Below are 15455 nucleotides of genomic sequence, written 5' to 3'. Positions count from 1 at the left end.
TTGTATCTAGCCATAACCTTTCCAACATTCTTGAGCTCTAGCAACACCACACGATTACATACAATGGGCGAGCCGGCAAGCCTTCCCTACATTCGGGTTCAGCTATGTCTGAAGAAGAAAGACGAAGTGTCTGACGAGTTCTTCCATGACTACTGGAAAGGCAATCACGTCAAGCTCGCGCTAGAGAACGAGAAGTTCCGCGAGAAAGTCATTCGATACAATCAGGTATGACATGCCAGCAGTTTCCTGGCATCCAGCTCATGGTGGCAGTTCCACACTTCTCCGCGTTTCAGGGGAGAGGCCAACAACTTCCAAATTCCGGTACCAGAGTACGATGGCATTGCAGAAGTATGGGTTAAAGATATTGAAACCTGGAAGGAGATAGTGACAGACCCTGACTTTGTTGCTGCGATTGCACCGGATGAGGATCATTTCATCAAGGCCCCGATCCATATCATGCTTGGGTACGATAACACTGTAATTGGAGAGGCTGTCAAGAACAAATTGTGAGGGATGATCATATCAAACACACATGTATTCATTATTTTATGGTTCACTGATCTCTGGCAATAATGCATGTCATGAATGCAACGAGTCTAGGGGCTGAGTTCAGGCGTATCCCCGAAAGAGTACGACTGGAACGCTGGTGGGTATCTGTCCCCAGTTACCTCAACCCTCTCTATTTCCGCGCGTATGTGCTTGACTTCGTTGTCTGTGAGCTGCACATTGATGGCACTGACGTTTTCTTCGAGATACTTGATCTTCTTCGTTCCTCTTTCGATTTATTAGCATAACATTCGGAGCGGCATATGTTGTCCTTACGGAATAGGGATGATATCGGGGCCTTGTGCCAGCAACCAAGCCAGGCTCAACTGTCCAGCAGTGCAATCCTTCTTCGTCGCAACTTCCTGCAATGCCTGTACCAGCTTTAGATTCTTAGGGGAAGTTCTCCCTGCTGTACCTCGGAGCGTGCCTTCTGAAATCACCCTCTTCGAAGTCATCCGGACTTTTGATTTGACCAGTAAGAAAACCTCGCCCTAGTGGACTATATGCGACCACCGCAATGCCCAGCTCTCGACATGTGTCTAGGATACCAATTTGAGAGGACTCGATATCAAGTGCGAAAGGACTGTACTCAAGCTGTACAGCATCGATGTGGTGCATCTTCTCGGCCCTTCGAATTGTAGCAGCGGAGACCTCACTAAGGCCTATAGCGCCAATTTTACCCTCCCCTGTCCAGAGAATCAGCCTTCTGCATCTAGTCAATCTAAGTAGACTTACTTCTTCAGCTCTACCATCGCAGCTACTGTTCTTTCTATGGGCGTTACCTTGTCTACGCGGTGACAATAGTATAGATCAATTCTGTCCACACCCAGCCTCTTCAGACTCTTTTCACAGGCCTGCCTTACATATTCCGGATCACTTCGAATTGCCGGCTTTCCGTCTGCGATGGAGACGCCAAACTTAGTGGCCAAGAATATTCGATCGCGTTTTCCAGTGCGCTCGAACCATACCTTCAGAAGGTCCTCGCTGTCGGCATCTTTCAGTTGTTAATACAATCACAGCGATGATAAAGTTTTGGTATTGCATAAGAGTATACGCACAAACGTCGGATGTGTCCCAGAACGTAGATCCAAGCTCTACGGCACGGTCTAGCACATCGAATCTAGCCTCGTTGTCGTCAATCTTGCCATATGAAGCACTCAGCCCCATAGCACCAAAACCCAAGGCGGAGACCTTGGGGCCTGACTTTCCGAGCTGTCGTTTCGGCAGAAATGGCATGTTTTAGCTGTGATTCAAGAATGTCACAAGTGAAGCAATACGGCCAATAAAAAGAGGGCTCAAAAAAAGCTGTAAAAGTTAGGAATATCTAAATGACACTTTGCTTGTACATTGACACATATCAATGCTTGAACGCGTGCCGAAAGCACCAGATAGTCAGGTGTACCCGAATCTAATCATCAAACTTTCCTAGCCTGAAATTTGGGTGATGGAAGTCATCCTGATGCGTTGGAGTGCACAGCCGGATGTCCATAACCGCTGTGTTCGCATATAGTAGCTGGATGTTTCTAAGGCATTGCATTTCCACACCACCGACATGAGCGCCACATGTTTACAAAAACTCGTGCGCAGACCCCGCTTCGCCTCCAAATCGAGCTAAATTGTGCCGTTCCACGCTATCTATGCACCCCAGAACCCCTCATTTTGACTATCACACTAACCGGAAATACATTTTCCGACTCAGCTAACGTTCATCACATCGTTCACTCGTCACTCATGCTGTGGCCTAGACTCGCATCCGCGTCGCGAGTTGTAGATCACGAGTGGCGCTTTGTTAGACTTGTGAGCTCCTGATCTATTTGCACGGAGATTCACATCCGTAAGTATGCGTGTAGGCCATCCAAGCAGAGTGACCGGATCCATCACCATGCGCCAAAAGTGCGCTAGGAATAGTCGTATGGTGTCGGATACAAATGCAGGTCTGTATCTGGGCATGACCCACATTCCCTGTGACCTGGATCGCAGACTGGCAGCCTACACTAAACTATACCTCTTGCTTAAAAGCGTTCACCATGGCAGATACTGTGTTGGAAAAACACCGCTCAGAACACATTGAACAAGCATCTAGCTCGCACGATGGATATGGAAACATCGGAACGGATGCGCAGGGCTTCGCTGCTGAAGCTGAAGAGCTTCCGAGAGGATACTATCATTCCCCTTTCTTCGTCGGAACGACGGTGGCAATCGGATTGAATCTAATGGTAGGATAGTTCCACCTTTTCCATCATCCCTTCATTTGGACAGCAAAAGTGACCAGTATATCTCATTAACACATTCGTCAGGGTTCAACAGGAGGCTTCGCTCTCGTAGCTCCAGTGCTTGGGCAAATCGCCGTGTCCTTGGACGCAGCATCAAGCGTCATCTGGCTGTCGCTAGTGTACACCATGGGTCTGGCAGTTGGCCTCACGCTGGTCGGAAGGCTCACCGATACGTTTGGACGGCGTTGGTTCTTCATTGCCGGCACAGCCCTTGGATGTATCGGCGCCATCGTCGCGAGCACTGCGAAAAACATCAACGTATTGATTGGCGGACAAGTCCTCATTGGACTGAGTGCCTCTACAGGCTACAGTTATGCCTTTGTCATTGGAGAGCTCGTCCCGGTGAAGCGAAGATTCATTTTCAACGCGATCATCTTTATTTTCTCTTTCCCTACGGCTGGCTTTGGCGCCGCGATATCGACAGCCTTCATCCTCAACACTAGCGCAGGTTGGCGATGGGCATATTACTTGCTCATCATACTTAACGGTCTTACTACGCTGTTATATGCTATCTTCTACTTCCCGCCAACTTTCCACCAGAAGCACGGAAAAGACCATGTCGCAAAGTTTCTGCGTACCTTCGACTGGGGAGGGCTCTTCCTCTACACGGCTGGCCTTGTCCTCTTCATAATCGGGCTCTCTTCTGGAGACACGCTATATCCTTGGACGGACGCTCGGGTTCTCGCACCCCTTGTCATTGGCTTCATGTGCTTGGTAGCGTTGTTCGTGTACGAAAGCTATGCCAATTTGTCGCAGCCACTAATCCCCATGACATTCTTCAGGACTCGGGGCTGGGTGGCTGCTATGCTCAGTCTATCTCTCGGGGCGAGCGTTTACTACAGCCAGGCTATTGTGTGGCCTCAAATGACGGTCAACGTCTATGCTGAAGGACGTGTAATGTGGGGCGGACTAGTCTCCTGTATTGTCGGTATCGGCATCACTTTTGGTGAAATCATTGGAGGAACGTTCGCGAAGGTATGTATTATCTCTTTCCCCTCATCTCGCATCGCAATCATGGTCCCTAAGCTAATAATTTCGCAGTCTCTTGGTCACTGGAAATACCAATGCCTCACTGTCATCACTCTCGGCACGCTCTTCCTCGGCTTGGCCGCCCTGTCCAAACCCGATACGCCAGGAATGACCATTTCGTTCATGATGCTCGCCACGATTTTCGTAGGCTGGAACGAAGCCCTCGTTTTGCCCATCTGCACCATTGTCATCCCAGACCAAGCCGAAATTGGTACAGCTGCTGGTGTTGCTGGCTCCTCGAGATCAGCTATAAGTACCGTGGCAAGTACGATTTATTCAGTCGTTTTGGCATCAAGAACTACTACGGAACTTACACGACAAGTTCCAGGCGCGGTCGTTGCAGCAGGGCTCCCGGCTGGCTCAGTGTCGGCCTACATGACAGCGATAGCTGCTGGCGGTTCAGAAACACTGCTCAGTAAGATTGACGGTCTGACACCAGAAGTTCTCGCGGCGGGCACGCAAGCATACCGGTGGGCATATACTGATGCATATAAGACTATCTTCCTAGTCAGTCTTGCATTTGGTGGGCTGGCAATAATAGCAAGCTTTTTCATACCAGACGTCGACCATCTCATGGGTGGAAAGGTCGCAGCAACCTTGACAGGGAGAGAGAAAGAGAGGAAAACGGAGAACTCAGCATGATAAGCTTTCTAGAGTAGCTTGTACAATTATAGGGAGTAGGGCTAATCGAGACGCTGCACTAGGTGGTCTTTTTTTTTTGAATTACAAGACTCTATCATTAGTAGTATGGCTTCCAACTCATCACGTAGAGCTACGTGCACCACCATCTCACGATCCTCAACGCGAAGGTGGGCAACATACACAAGCGACACAAGAATATGTTCACTTCGTACACAACCTCGAAAGTAAAAAAACCAAGGGCGTAATGGACCGCGGCGGCAGGGACGAGAAACTCGTGCGGGTCAGAAAAACATAATCACTAGATACTACTAGACGTGGCTCATGTAATAGATTAATAGCTAGTATAGGAAGCAGAATAAAGGAAAACTGCGACTGGAAGAACTGGCAATATAGAAAACAGATGGATGTCGCATGATGAAAAAGGGCGACGCAAGAATCGAAATTGGAAACAAGTTCGATTAACTACCTAAAACATTTGCCGTTCCTCAAGCGAGTGTCGTGAACTGAATCCATCTCTTTTATGTATGCCGAATGACTTCCATCACTCTTGAACCCTACAGTTGTCAGCCTAGTTCGCGCAACGAAGCATCAACGTACGTATACCAGCTCGGCTGTACAGCTTTGTCCGTTGCCCTTACGCCCGCATAATGTAGCGAGCGAGACGGCCGAGTGGGAGATTGTCGTAGGATGGGTCTCTGTAGAATGGGTCGTTGCCTCGGCCTCGCACACCGTCGCCGGCCTCGGATGGTGGGCGGTCTGGTGGGAACTGGAAGGGCACAAATGGCTCGCCTCCAAACAGTGGGCGTGGTGCAACTATCCCATTTCCAGCTCCGCCGGCTCCTCCTGCGCCACCCGGTCCTCCTGCGCCGCCTGGTCCTCCGCCCGGTCCACCTGCTCCACCTGCTCCACCTGGCCCTCCAGCTCCTCCTCCATTGGCTCCTGGTAGTCCTGGAAGTCCTGGAAGTCCTGGTATTCCTACTGCCTACACAGAACGTTAGTCCATGTGCATATTGCAGAATTCTGCTGCTTCATTGAGTTCATGTTAGTGCTACTGCTCGTCGGTGCTCAAGTGTGTGCTCATTCAGTCTTGTTGTGTAAGTGTGTTCATGTTAGTACATTCGTCATGTGCTGCGTAGGTTAGGTAGGTCGTGGGTGTAGCGAATCGCAAACCGTCCGGATCGATGTTTGTAGCGTCGAGGTAATACGTTCGTGCACTTCTCATGATGGATTTCTTATACACAGTGGCTGCTGTTCGATAGCCTTGTCGAGTGCTGAGGTGCCGATGCAGTAAACACTACATTTCCAAATTCGATTAATCGTCTTGGCAGGTTAGCAGGAGGTTAGCAATAGACAAGGGCTACCTACTGATCGGTCGCAGTTGTGACCAGTCCCAAAGTACCATCATAAGACGGCTTTGCATCCTCCCATTATATGTGCCTGGGCCGAAGCGCAGGCAACTTACCGTGATACTTACCCTGGATCGAGAACAAAGGTATTACAGAGCATAGAGCTTTCGAGCAATGTGTTAGAAAGTTGACGTACCCCGTTGTAGGCATCGTTCTGCCAAACGGAGATACGGTTGCTACCGCCGGCGGTGTGGTTGGGGTCTCCGGTGAGCTGTGTTGTGCATAGGGAAGCGTCGTCTTCTGGATTGTCCCAGCTCAGAGTGTTGGAGCAACGGCAATCACGACCGGCCTCGATACCAAAGTACTTGAACGGCGCTCCTGTTGAGCCTGCACAGAAGCTCTCACAGCTTTCTCTGGTCAGGTCTCCAACGCGTTGCTCGTTGGGGCCACGGAGGAGTCGCAGTCCGTCATCTTGTGTGGCCTGGTAACATCCCTGGTATGTGAAGCCAGAGACGTAATTAGGGCTGTTAGGATCGTCGCCACCGGAGCCCCCATCTTCTTCACCGCCGCCGTTACTACCGTCTCCGTTCCCGTCGTCTCCGTTGTTTCCATCGCCGCCAGTAGGGTCCTTTGTTAGAGTCAGCGGACTGCGCGGCAAGCACAGGTCAAAGACCTATACTCTGAATGCTCAAAAACTCTGTGCTCTGTAATAAACGCAGGAAGAAAAACTAGAAGAAAGAAGTAAGAGGAAAATGCTGCTTGTAAGTAGAAAATTCTCGTCAGCAAGCACTTGAATAAACTGTCTTTTGTCAGTGTAAAATATCAAGCAAGACCTATCATTGTGTCAGCATCAGGCAAAGTGCTATCTTGATGTGAGCAAACAATCGGCTAATGACCGTGTACACGCAATGTCAGGCCAAAAGCGGACATGCAAGCTCGAATGCTACTCACCTGACCAAAGCGAAGGGACCTAAGAACTAGTCAGCGATACAAATGGGCCGACTGGTCAGCACTCTCATCACTGTTTCAACAAAACGTGCATTACAGTCTACGTACCTGCTGGACTATCAAAGTGTCCATGCACATTAGCAGATTGCAAGCTCGCCATAACGTCAGTATCGGATATTCGATATGTCAGCGACCTCATTAGGCCCATTGCAACACTCTCATGGGTCAATGCCAGAAAACTTGCTTGTACATCCGTTAGAATCAATTCATTTCTTACCTAGACTGGCGTTCGATGAATCAACGCAATTTTTGACGATCTGCATGCATCACTGCGGCAATATCAGCTGGTGTCAAAGCACAGTAGCTCGTTAAAACGATCTGAACAATGGATGGGTGCGAGGAGGGCAGCCCCTAAATTCACAATGGCGTCTTTCAGCATGTAAGCAAAGAGTGACAGAAAGATGGCGGCGGCGAGTCCGGCGAAGAACCCTGGTCCCATGTTATATCGCAAAAGTCAAAGCAATGGCTCCATTCGGGTAGTATTTGGCAACATCGTCTGGCATGCATGGCGTACGCGTGAGGAATCCTGAAATTTGAGATGAGGAACCTGGCATTCAATGCCGGCGTGGGGCCTGCGTCTCCCTCGCAACGATGTAGTAGCGACCCGCGCAGAGGGCACCTGGGCTGTCCTTCACGGAAACCATGACTGTTTCGGGGCGCTCTCAACGTTCGATTACTTCGAGGGGAGTATTGCCTTCATTCCAATGTTGTGTCTGGTCTCATTCCATCAACCGCAGTAACAACGCTATCCCTGTTGCAAGTCGAGCATACAGACTAGACGTATCTCTATGACACATCGTAGGAAAGAGTTGCCCAGATGACCAGATCAGATGCGAGATGCGCATCGAGAAAGAGGATCTCACCTAAGCCGATGCGGATCCATCATGGCTTCTGCCCTAAAGTGCTATCTCTCGCGTGATGCCTACATGTGACTGTACTGCATATTCCGATGTCACCATGACCATTCTTTCAATTTTATCACTGCCTGGAAATGTTCGGCCAGCTTGCGCAAATACGTGGTTCGTCCTTAAACAGCTCCGGAGTCTCACAAAATTTCAAAGTCTCTAATCAACGTTACCTCTTCTATGTTATTATTTCTCCGGGTGGTCTACTAATTTTGTCGCGCCCACAGTCCCACTACCCATGCCGCTCCGCTTATTTCCTCTCCAATGGAACAATTTGTCGCCCATGCGTAGTATCCGCGCGTCTAACTCCGCCCTTGGTAGGCCCCTTATCAAGTTCTTCAAGCCCTTGCAGCGGATGCACTCCCTCGCGCCCCCTTCTATGGACGGACACGAACTTCCCAGCCACCTCTCATAATCTTTCTCAAAGCAATTCACATGTAAGTAGTGCCCGCATGGTAATCTATACATCGCACGCAATGCTGGAAAGGTCGATGCCGGGCACTGGTCGCAAATCTGGCAGTTAGCCGGACTCGGCGGCGAGAGACTGAGCGAGAGCGAGTTCCAGATAATGTCCTCAGAGAGCGGAGGAAGTTTGCCGTCTCCGTTCTGGAAGATTCCGCTCTTTTGGGTCACACTTTCTTCGTTAACAAGGGTGCGAACCTGCGTAGAGAGGCGGGGCGGGGGATGATCGACGCGCCATCCTCGTAACATGACTTGGACATCTGCAGCGTCCTCTGCAATTTCCTCATATCGCTGTCTCACCTCTGTCTCTTGCCGAGCGTAAGCATTCCATTTATCATATTCCTTTTTCTCATCTTCCTTTAAGGCGGTAACTGCTGGCGATGCAATACCGAAGAAATCTCGTAGACTGTGCACGCGGGATTTAGTGGACATGGTAGCTTTTTCTACCTTTTGCTGTGCGGCCGTGGTGTCTTTATCTAGACACGCAACGTGAAGGGCTACATCATCTGCGTCGATGATCCGCGCGTGACAAGACGCGCCTTGTACAGTGTCGCAGTGTGACCTTTTGTCGAGGGGGAATGTACTGGTCTTGATCAGGGCGAATCGTAATATTCTGGTAAAGGAGTCTTGTTTGAAGAAGGTGCTTGAAGGGCGGGGTCCCTTAACGGCCGGCGTGGCTATGAGTGTGGGCTCAATGCATGTGAGGCTCGTTGAGCAACGCTTGAGCATGGAAATAGCCATATTGATTTGGTGATTGGGACCTGTTTATGAAGGTTACGATCATGCGTATATTTATATGGATAGTCACTTCTACCACATGGTTATTGCAAATGCGGTGAGCTTTGGTAGTTTGACTCACAAAAAATCATATTGTTGCGCTTTGACAGTTAGGCAACGGTACTGTTGGGATGACGTTGCGTCTATGGTTCGTCGTACCATGGTAGAGCAGAGGCCACCGAGACACTCTCCCCAATCTGTATTTGTCCTGTCTGAGAACATGCACTTGCAAAAGAAAAACTGTATCGTTCACTTCATTGAGTGGCCAGGAGTTCCATGTCGATTGGCAAATTCCAAAGATCTACGCACTGTTGCAACAGAAAACATTAACTTGCCAGTGTCTCAACACGTATTCTTGCGATGCGTGACACACATAATTGGGGCGGGAAAGATGAGCATTGGGCCTGTAGCTTGTGGAAAAGAATGATCCTCGGTCGCTGATCCACCGAAACTCACCCTTATATGCAGTATAACAATCGCAACATATGGTTCTATGCATAGAGACGGATACAAGAACCGCTCAACAAGGAGTCTATGCTTCCAATAGAAGCTCTTCAACGAATGCATCGTACATCTCAGCCTGCGTTTGGTGAATCCCCTAGAGACTAGGTCATTTACTAAAATAGTATCCTCTTTGAGCTGTCTGTGATCTGCTATAATAGTATAGAAAATGATCGAATAGCAATCTTGGTAATTGCTATTATAGCAGAATAGGTAGCCCCCTAAGGGGTCCTGTTGGCTGATAGAGGGGTCTCCATGATCAATCAGGTGAATTGAAGCTTAGGATAGCGTGTTAACATGTACTCCTTCATTATCAACTCCATCGCCCGTCACGAATTACCTATAACCTAGCACCTAGCACCTACATGGGGAGTTTACTCTAAGACCTACACGTATAAACTTTGCCTAATTCACATGATTTAGTCACCGAGTAGATAGTGGTAATGCCTATAGAGGTAACGCAGCACTAATAGCCGAGCTACTTATGTGGAAGAACATTATTTAATATGTGACTGATACGTTTGATTATGTGATAGACACTGTTACTGTAGCCTTATTATGTGACAATACCTTTACTATGACCTTTTCAGCTTTGATAGTATAGAAGCAGCTTATGCTATCTTAGATGGGCCAATTCCTACTATTAGGGCAGAAAAGCCGCATTCTTGTACTATAAAAGCTGTCTCATTATCTACAGGGTTTCTCGGCTGCGTAGGCTGACACTGGCTTTGCAAAAAGGCCTCAGCGACTTGACCAGACTCAAGTCAAGATCCGACGTAGTTAAAGAATATGGCAACCTGCTTCTCTCAGAGCCGCTAATGACGATATCGATTTCCTTCCTTACAATCTGACGAAACGGGGAATTCCGCTTAAGACTGAGAATTACCACTGGGGCGAATATTAGTTCAACACCGAGAACAACCGGAAGAATGGACTGATGCGGATTTGCTCGGACCCGTAGTCTACCCATCACTCAGGATACGAAGTTTCTGGTGGCTTCTAATCTTAGTCCGACAATGTCGTGAGTCGAAGTTATGATTGCAAGATATACGAGGATCATCAGGTAGACAATGATCCAGGAAATCGATTGCTAGAAGTTGGCTAAATCGTTTTCCCTCTACTCCTCGCTTGTCCCCCAGGCGTCACCCTCCTGTCCAATTCGCGCCCGATTGCATCATTAACTAGTAGATCCGGCCTGATCATCACAGCATACTCGTCTAATCTATCAGGCGCAGATCCTAGCATTGTGGCTCTGCGTCTCAGCTGCAGCGATTGGTGTTCAAAGTAGTCATCGATTGTGTGTTCGTGGTGGCGGCCCTCAGTTAGGGTCTTGACCAGCAACATAGCGCCGCTGATCACAGGGGAGATAGCAGCTACCAGGATGATCTCGACGACGAGAGTCATATTGGCGGGATTCTTTTCTGTATCTGACCTATCGAAATTGGATATACATGTCGGTGGGGAAGGGTTTGGGTGAGGCCGTGTCTAAAGCGTTCAATCTCACATTGTGGGTATGATGGTAAGTTCAGCACAATGCGAGTATTTTCGGGGTGTTTGCATTGTAGAGAATCATCTGAGGAGGCATGAGTTGAAAGGTTCCGCTCTAGGGCAAGCGTAGATGCTTTGTGGAGTATTGTATTTATGTAAGCTACTGGATGAGCAATCTTCGTAGTGAATACTGGAGAGGCTCCCGTCTCCCGTGTCAAGACGAGAGTCGACTGGACGCTCGCTAACCAACGAAACACTGCTCCGTCGATGACTTCATTCTGTGTCATAAGTTGAGCCGCTAAATCATGCGCAATCAAAGTTGTGTGTTGATAGTGCGGACTTTCACGTTCACTCGAGATTGTCAAGGCTGGATTTTGCCACATCGAAGACAAGCACTCTACCACCGCAAGTCTCTATGCGGCGCCGGCTTGATGGACTCCTAAGATTGGCCGATCGTGCAGTCTGTGGCTGTCTAAATGAACTGCTCGTTCAGTTGCACTGAGGCGACGGGGTGCCTGATATGCGCCTGCCCCGGAGGAATACAACCGGTTGTGGAAAGTGCCCCGCTGCTGCCGCAACCCAGCAAGAAGGTACGGTGCGCCGTCGAGGAAACCCAAAAAAGTCTCTTTCAACTACAATTCCTCGACACTATCCTATGCTTTCCTCATCGTTCCGTACCTGTGAACAGCAGCCAAGTTTTGCAACCTGTTCGCGCCCTTGCGAGTGCTCGCCGACCTGGCAGATCGCACCCAAGACGGCAAACGCTGGCAAACGCGCCATGCCGGAACATGCCCGCACCGCGGGGGCATCTCGATCTGTCAAATCACCTTCCCGTACGGGGCCCACCCGAAGCTTTCTCCGGGCTTTGCACGGTCGAGACGTCGGCGTATGCAGTGGGGATGCAGTATCTTCGCCTCAAGTCGCTCATTGTAGCCATCTGCAGGCTCTAGTTTGGCGCGCAGCTGCCCGGATTCTACACAGGACAGCCTCGTCGCACATGAAGGTTTAGATTCTTCAGTGGACAAGTGTAGCGGTAGCTTCCGCGGATACGAAACCCTTGGCCGGCGGGCCGCTTCCTGGACGGGTGGGTTGATCCTGCAACATTGTCTGGGACAAGCCAAATTGTGGAAATGACAAGCAGTTTGCTTTTTTGAAGGAGCCTGCAGGGCTCTCGGCAGGTTGGCCTCCTTCGCCTGACACTCATTCGCGGATAATTCCGCTCCATGCCGTATGCCCAAGCGTTCAACGCAGAGATCTGGTGGATTAGCACCGTGCTCAGACAACCCACCCCAGGCCATGGTCACGGTATAACGTGGCTGGCTACGATATGCAAGCCTTTGTGTTTCCTTTGGCGGCGTGCCAACTCATACCGAGTCTGGAACACTGTAAGGTTCAAGATCTCTCTTCGACACACGCAGCCCGGATGCAAGCGCATATCGCCAAACCTTCAACGCCTGCATCAACACGCAATGCGTGGAAAGCGAATGAGAGACGGGTGGCTCCCCCAGTAGTTGCCCACGTAGCTCATCCAACTTTGTTCGCTCCCAAAGTTGTCCTTGTCCGGCAACTCAAATTCGGGGTCGGTCTCTGTACGCTATCGACGCGTCGCATCGTTCGGCCCGTGGTAGAGATTATCCGCATCCCCTTGGGGCTTAGCGGATCGTGTATGTGCGGGAAGGATGTCGCTGGGACAGACCAATCCAGCGGCTCGGGTTCGGTCCCTCCCAGATTGGGGAGGCATGGGCGCACTTCTGCGGGGTCGCTGCGACTCGCTACACAGGCGAGGCCGAAGCCAGAGACGATTACCTCCACATGGTCCACGAACCAACGGCAAGGCCGAAAAGGTGGTGCAAAGTCAATTCGCAACGGTTCTGCTCACTAGGTTGGACTGAGCCCGGCTTCTGCAGCATTGGCCTGACGATTACGAAGACGACAATGCTGGTTGTCGTCCAGTCCACTAAAAATGGCCTCGTGGCCTCCGGCATCTTCATGGGTGTACGACGCTATCGATCAGATCCAGTACAAGGACGGTGTTGGCTGTCAAACAGGGCCCGTTCGCTTGCTACGGAACGCCGGAAACACAACGCATCGCATCACCATCGAGGACGCCCAACCCAAACCGTAATATTGGTACTCCGCCAATAAGCATCCTTTCTGCGCATCACCCGTCGATGTGGCTTTGTGGCATCCCACGCACTGCACCTCCGCATGCCATGCACCTCCATCTTGTGCAAGTCTTCCAGAATAAGTCACTTCTCGCGGTGCAAAGTTACCGCTACGAAGGCCAGGCGACCCCATTAGTCCGTCTACGGCGAGCTGATAGCTTCAGCGAAGGGAATAGGATGGTGCCGTGTCCGCCTCGCAGCAGTCGAAGCTTCTCACCTGGGCGACACTGGACATACGTTGGCCAACCTGCTCGCAACAACGCAGTCATATCGGATGGTAGCGCATGTCTCAGAGCGGCCCCATCGCTATTATCGCCCGTGAGTACGGGCTCGCTGGATGGGGGCTGTTTGCTGTCCATCAGACCGGCGCAATCGCACGCCGATTCTGACAGTTGAAATTGTGTTCGCTCGGCAACCATTCAAGACCCCGGCAGTGTTTTAATAGCACCGATTTCTCACCCATCGCCAATCAGACTTCGTATCGTACATAGGAGGTACATGATATGAGACGATCCAAATCTCTTGCATGCCTTGATCTCCGGTCAAGCACAAATCGTCATGGACGAGGTTCACTTACGATACGGGCAGCACGTTCGCGAAAGTGACCGTTCCTGACCTAGCCCTCCAATTTGTGCGCGGGACACGAGCAGCCCAGGTCACCACACGAGGGCCCAGACAAGGTCTTTGCAGAACTGTGGCCGTGCAACACCTATCGTATCGCGGGAAGATAAATCACGGACATGAAGCGCGTTCTTGGGCCCGCTGTGGCTGTTGATTGGACGCCAACCGATTCTCTGCTCGCCGTCTACTATATATAGATGCGAGAGACGGCTCTGTGGCGGTGCGACAGCCACAACTCATGAAGTCGGACCCTGCTCTGCACTGTTGCAGCGAAACTGCTTGGACCACAAGCATGCCAGCGTATCGAATCCTGACGTGTATCCATTGCACATGGCAATCCGGAACCCCCACGACGTGCATATGCACGGGTTTTGAGCAAGACGGTGTACTATGGCTAGCGGACGCTCGTATCGCACTCTACGAGAAGTCAAGGTGGTAGTCGAGAACTAACGCAGCGGCGCCATCGAGTGTACATGGTACATGTCACTCTATCGACAGATAGCGCTGTTAAGCCGGAGCTATCAACAACGCCTGGCCCAAGCACCTAGGGCAGCTCTGTGTGGACGAGGGGCTGCCACACTCAAACGTGCCTTTCCCCGCAGCTGCCACATGTCGGGCTGCCCACACCCCACCCCAAGACGTCTCATGTGAATGACTTTGACGGTGTTGTCAGCGACGCGGTCATTGTTAGACATGGCGAGATGAGCTCGGATCTGTCGCGCATGTGGGTTGGAGAGAGCGTTACATTGTGTCTCGAAGGGAAACCCGTGGCACCGTAACGCAGGCAATAATCATGCGCCAAAGCACCGTGTCGCACCGAAGAAGGGTTGGGGGACGGCGTGATAGGCTGCATGCTCCCAGGACAAGGTGTCGTTCATGCTTCTTACCAACCTTATCCATGAGGCCGGGCCAGAGGATTCAGGGACCACGAGAGTGAGAAACAGGATGATTGCCCGGACCCGGCAGGCCGCATGGACACGGGACGAAAAGCCCGAATATTACGACATGTAGAAGGCGAGTGCGAGACGGTTGTGCTGGGCCAAGCGGTGCGTACTGGCTCAGAGGCTGGCGGCACCGCTCAGTAAGATGACACGCCCCCAGGCCGGCAGTCATCAGCATGAAACCAGACAGTCGAAGAGCCAAGGGACGGGCCTTCACCGGCGACAACGGGCACAGCGGAGCGCGCGCGCCTGCGACGAAGCCTTGCGATGCTTCCGTGGGCGGCGGTGAGGCGGCAGACATGACGCACAGGAATGCAGTGCTCGTTAGTCATGCCCTCTGGCGACGACAGGGGGCAGCGTCACTGGAGCAGGGGAAGGGCGCAGGGTGTCTGGCAAGACGCGGTGTGGTCAGAAGCTTGGTGCGCAGAGCCTCGTGGGACCCCTTTGGGCATATGGTGCGGGTGGGTGGTATATTTAGGGCGCCCGGCCTGTCCAGCGAATGGGCGCCCGGCGTGGGCTGCACCGCCTGTGGCGCAGGCAGCGGCGACGGGGCCAGGCGAGGGCGCGGCGAATCAGGCAGCGTGTGGGCGCCGGCGCAGTGGATGGCAGGACGTGGCTCCCGACAGAAGCGGTGGTCAACTCGCAGACTGGCGGCACATGGCCTGGCTTGAGTCCCAATCCGCCTGCCTTTGCCCGCTTGGGCGTGGAGGCTCTCGCCGCGCCGGTCCGCCATTCGCCAGCGCTCGCGAGC

General features: G+C 51.5%; 5 protein-coding genes across 5 annotated transcripts; 2 read left to right on the top strand and 3 right to left on the bottom strand.

The window, feature by feature from the left end:
* Positions 1–63: 63 nt before the first annotated feature.
* Positions 64–510, top strand: N0V89_002071 (uncharacterized protein; the record flags this gene model as incomplete). The annotated part of the gene is made up of 2 exons (XM_056210881.1): positions 64–225; positions 271–510. 2 exons carry the CDS (start codon positions 64–66, stop codon positions 508–510), a joined length of 402 nt encoding a protein of 133 aa, XP_056074354.1.
* Positions 511–596: 86 nt separating this feature from the next.
* Positions 597–1001, bottom strand: N0V89_002070 (uncharacterized protein; the record flags this gene model as incomplete). The annotated part of the gene is made up of 2 exons (XM_056210880.1): positions 597–774; positions 823–1001. The coding sequence occupies 2 exons, from the start codon at positions 999–1001 to the stop codon at positions 597–599; spliced, it is 357 nt and encodes a 118-aa protein (XP_056074353.1).
* Positions 1002–1277: 276 nt separating this feature from the next.
* On the bottom strand, positions 1278–1782 carry N0V89_002069 (uncharacterized protein; the record flags this gene model as incomplete). Its single annotated transcript, XM_056210879.1, has 2 exons — positions 1278–1540; positions 1605–1782. The coding sequence occupies 2 exons, from the start codon at positions 1780–1782 to the stop codon at positions 1278–1280; spliced, it is 441 nt and encodes a 146-aa protein (XP_056074352.1).
* Positions 1783–2945: 1163 nt separating this feature from the next.
* N0V89_002068 (uncharacterized protein) lies at positions 2946–4490 on the top strand (the record flags this gene model as incomplete). Its single annotated transcript, XM_056210878.1, has 2 exons — positions 2946–3794; positions 3861–4490. 2 exons carry the CDS (start codon positions 2946–2948, stop codon positions 4488–4490), a joined length of 1479 nt encoding a protein of 492 aa, XP_056074351.1.
* An 813-nt stretch (positions 4491–5303) lies between these two features.
* N0V89_002067 (uncharacterized protein) lies at positions 5304–7730 on the bottom strand (the record flags this gene model as incomplete). Its single annotated transcript, XM_056210877.1, has 4 exons — positions 5304–5465; positions 6033–6464; positions 6788–6806; positions 7708–7730. 4 exons carry the CDS (start codon positions 7728–7730, stop codon positions 5304–5306), a joined length of 636 nt encoding a protein of 211 aa, XP_056074350.1.
* Between the last annotated feature and the right edge of the window lie 7725 nt (positions 7731–15455).

The sequence above is a fragment of the Didymosphaeria variabile genome (genome assembly GCF_027946475.1).
Source record: "Didymosphaeria variabile strain IMI 356815 chromosome Unknown scaffold_2, whole genome shotgun sequence".
Classification (NCBI taxonomy): Eukaryota; Fungi; Ascomycota; class Dothideomycetes; order Pleosporales; family Didymosphaeriaceae; genus Didymosphaeria; species Didymosphaeria variabile.
Note: the sequence above shows the minus strand (reverse complement) of the source record. Positions and strands in the feature narration are given on the sequence as shown.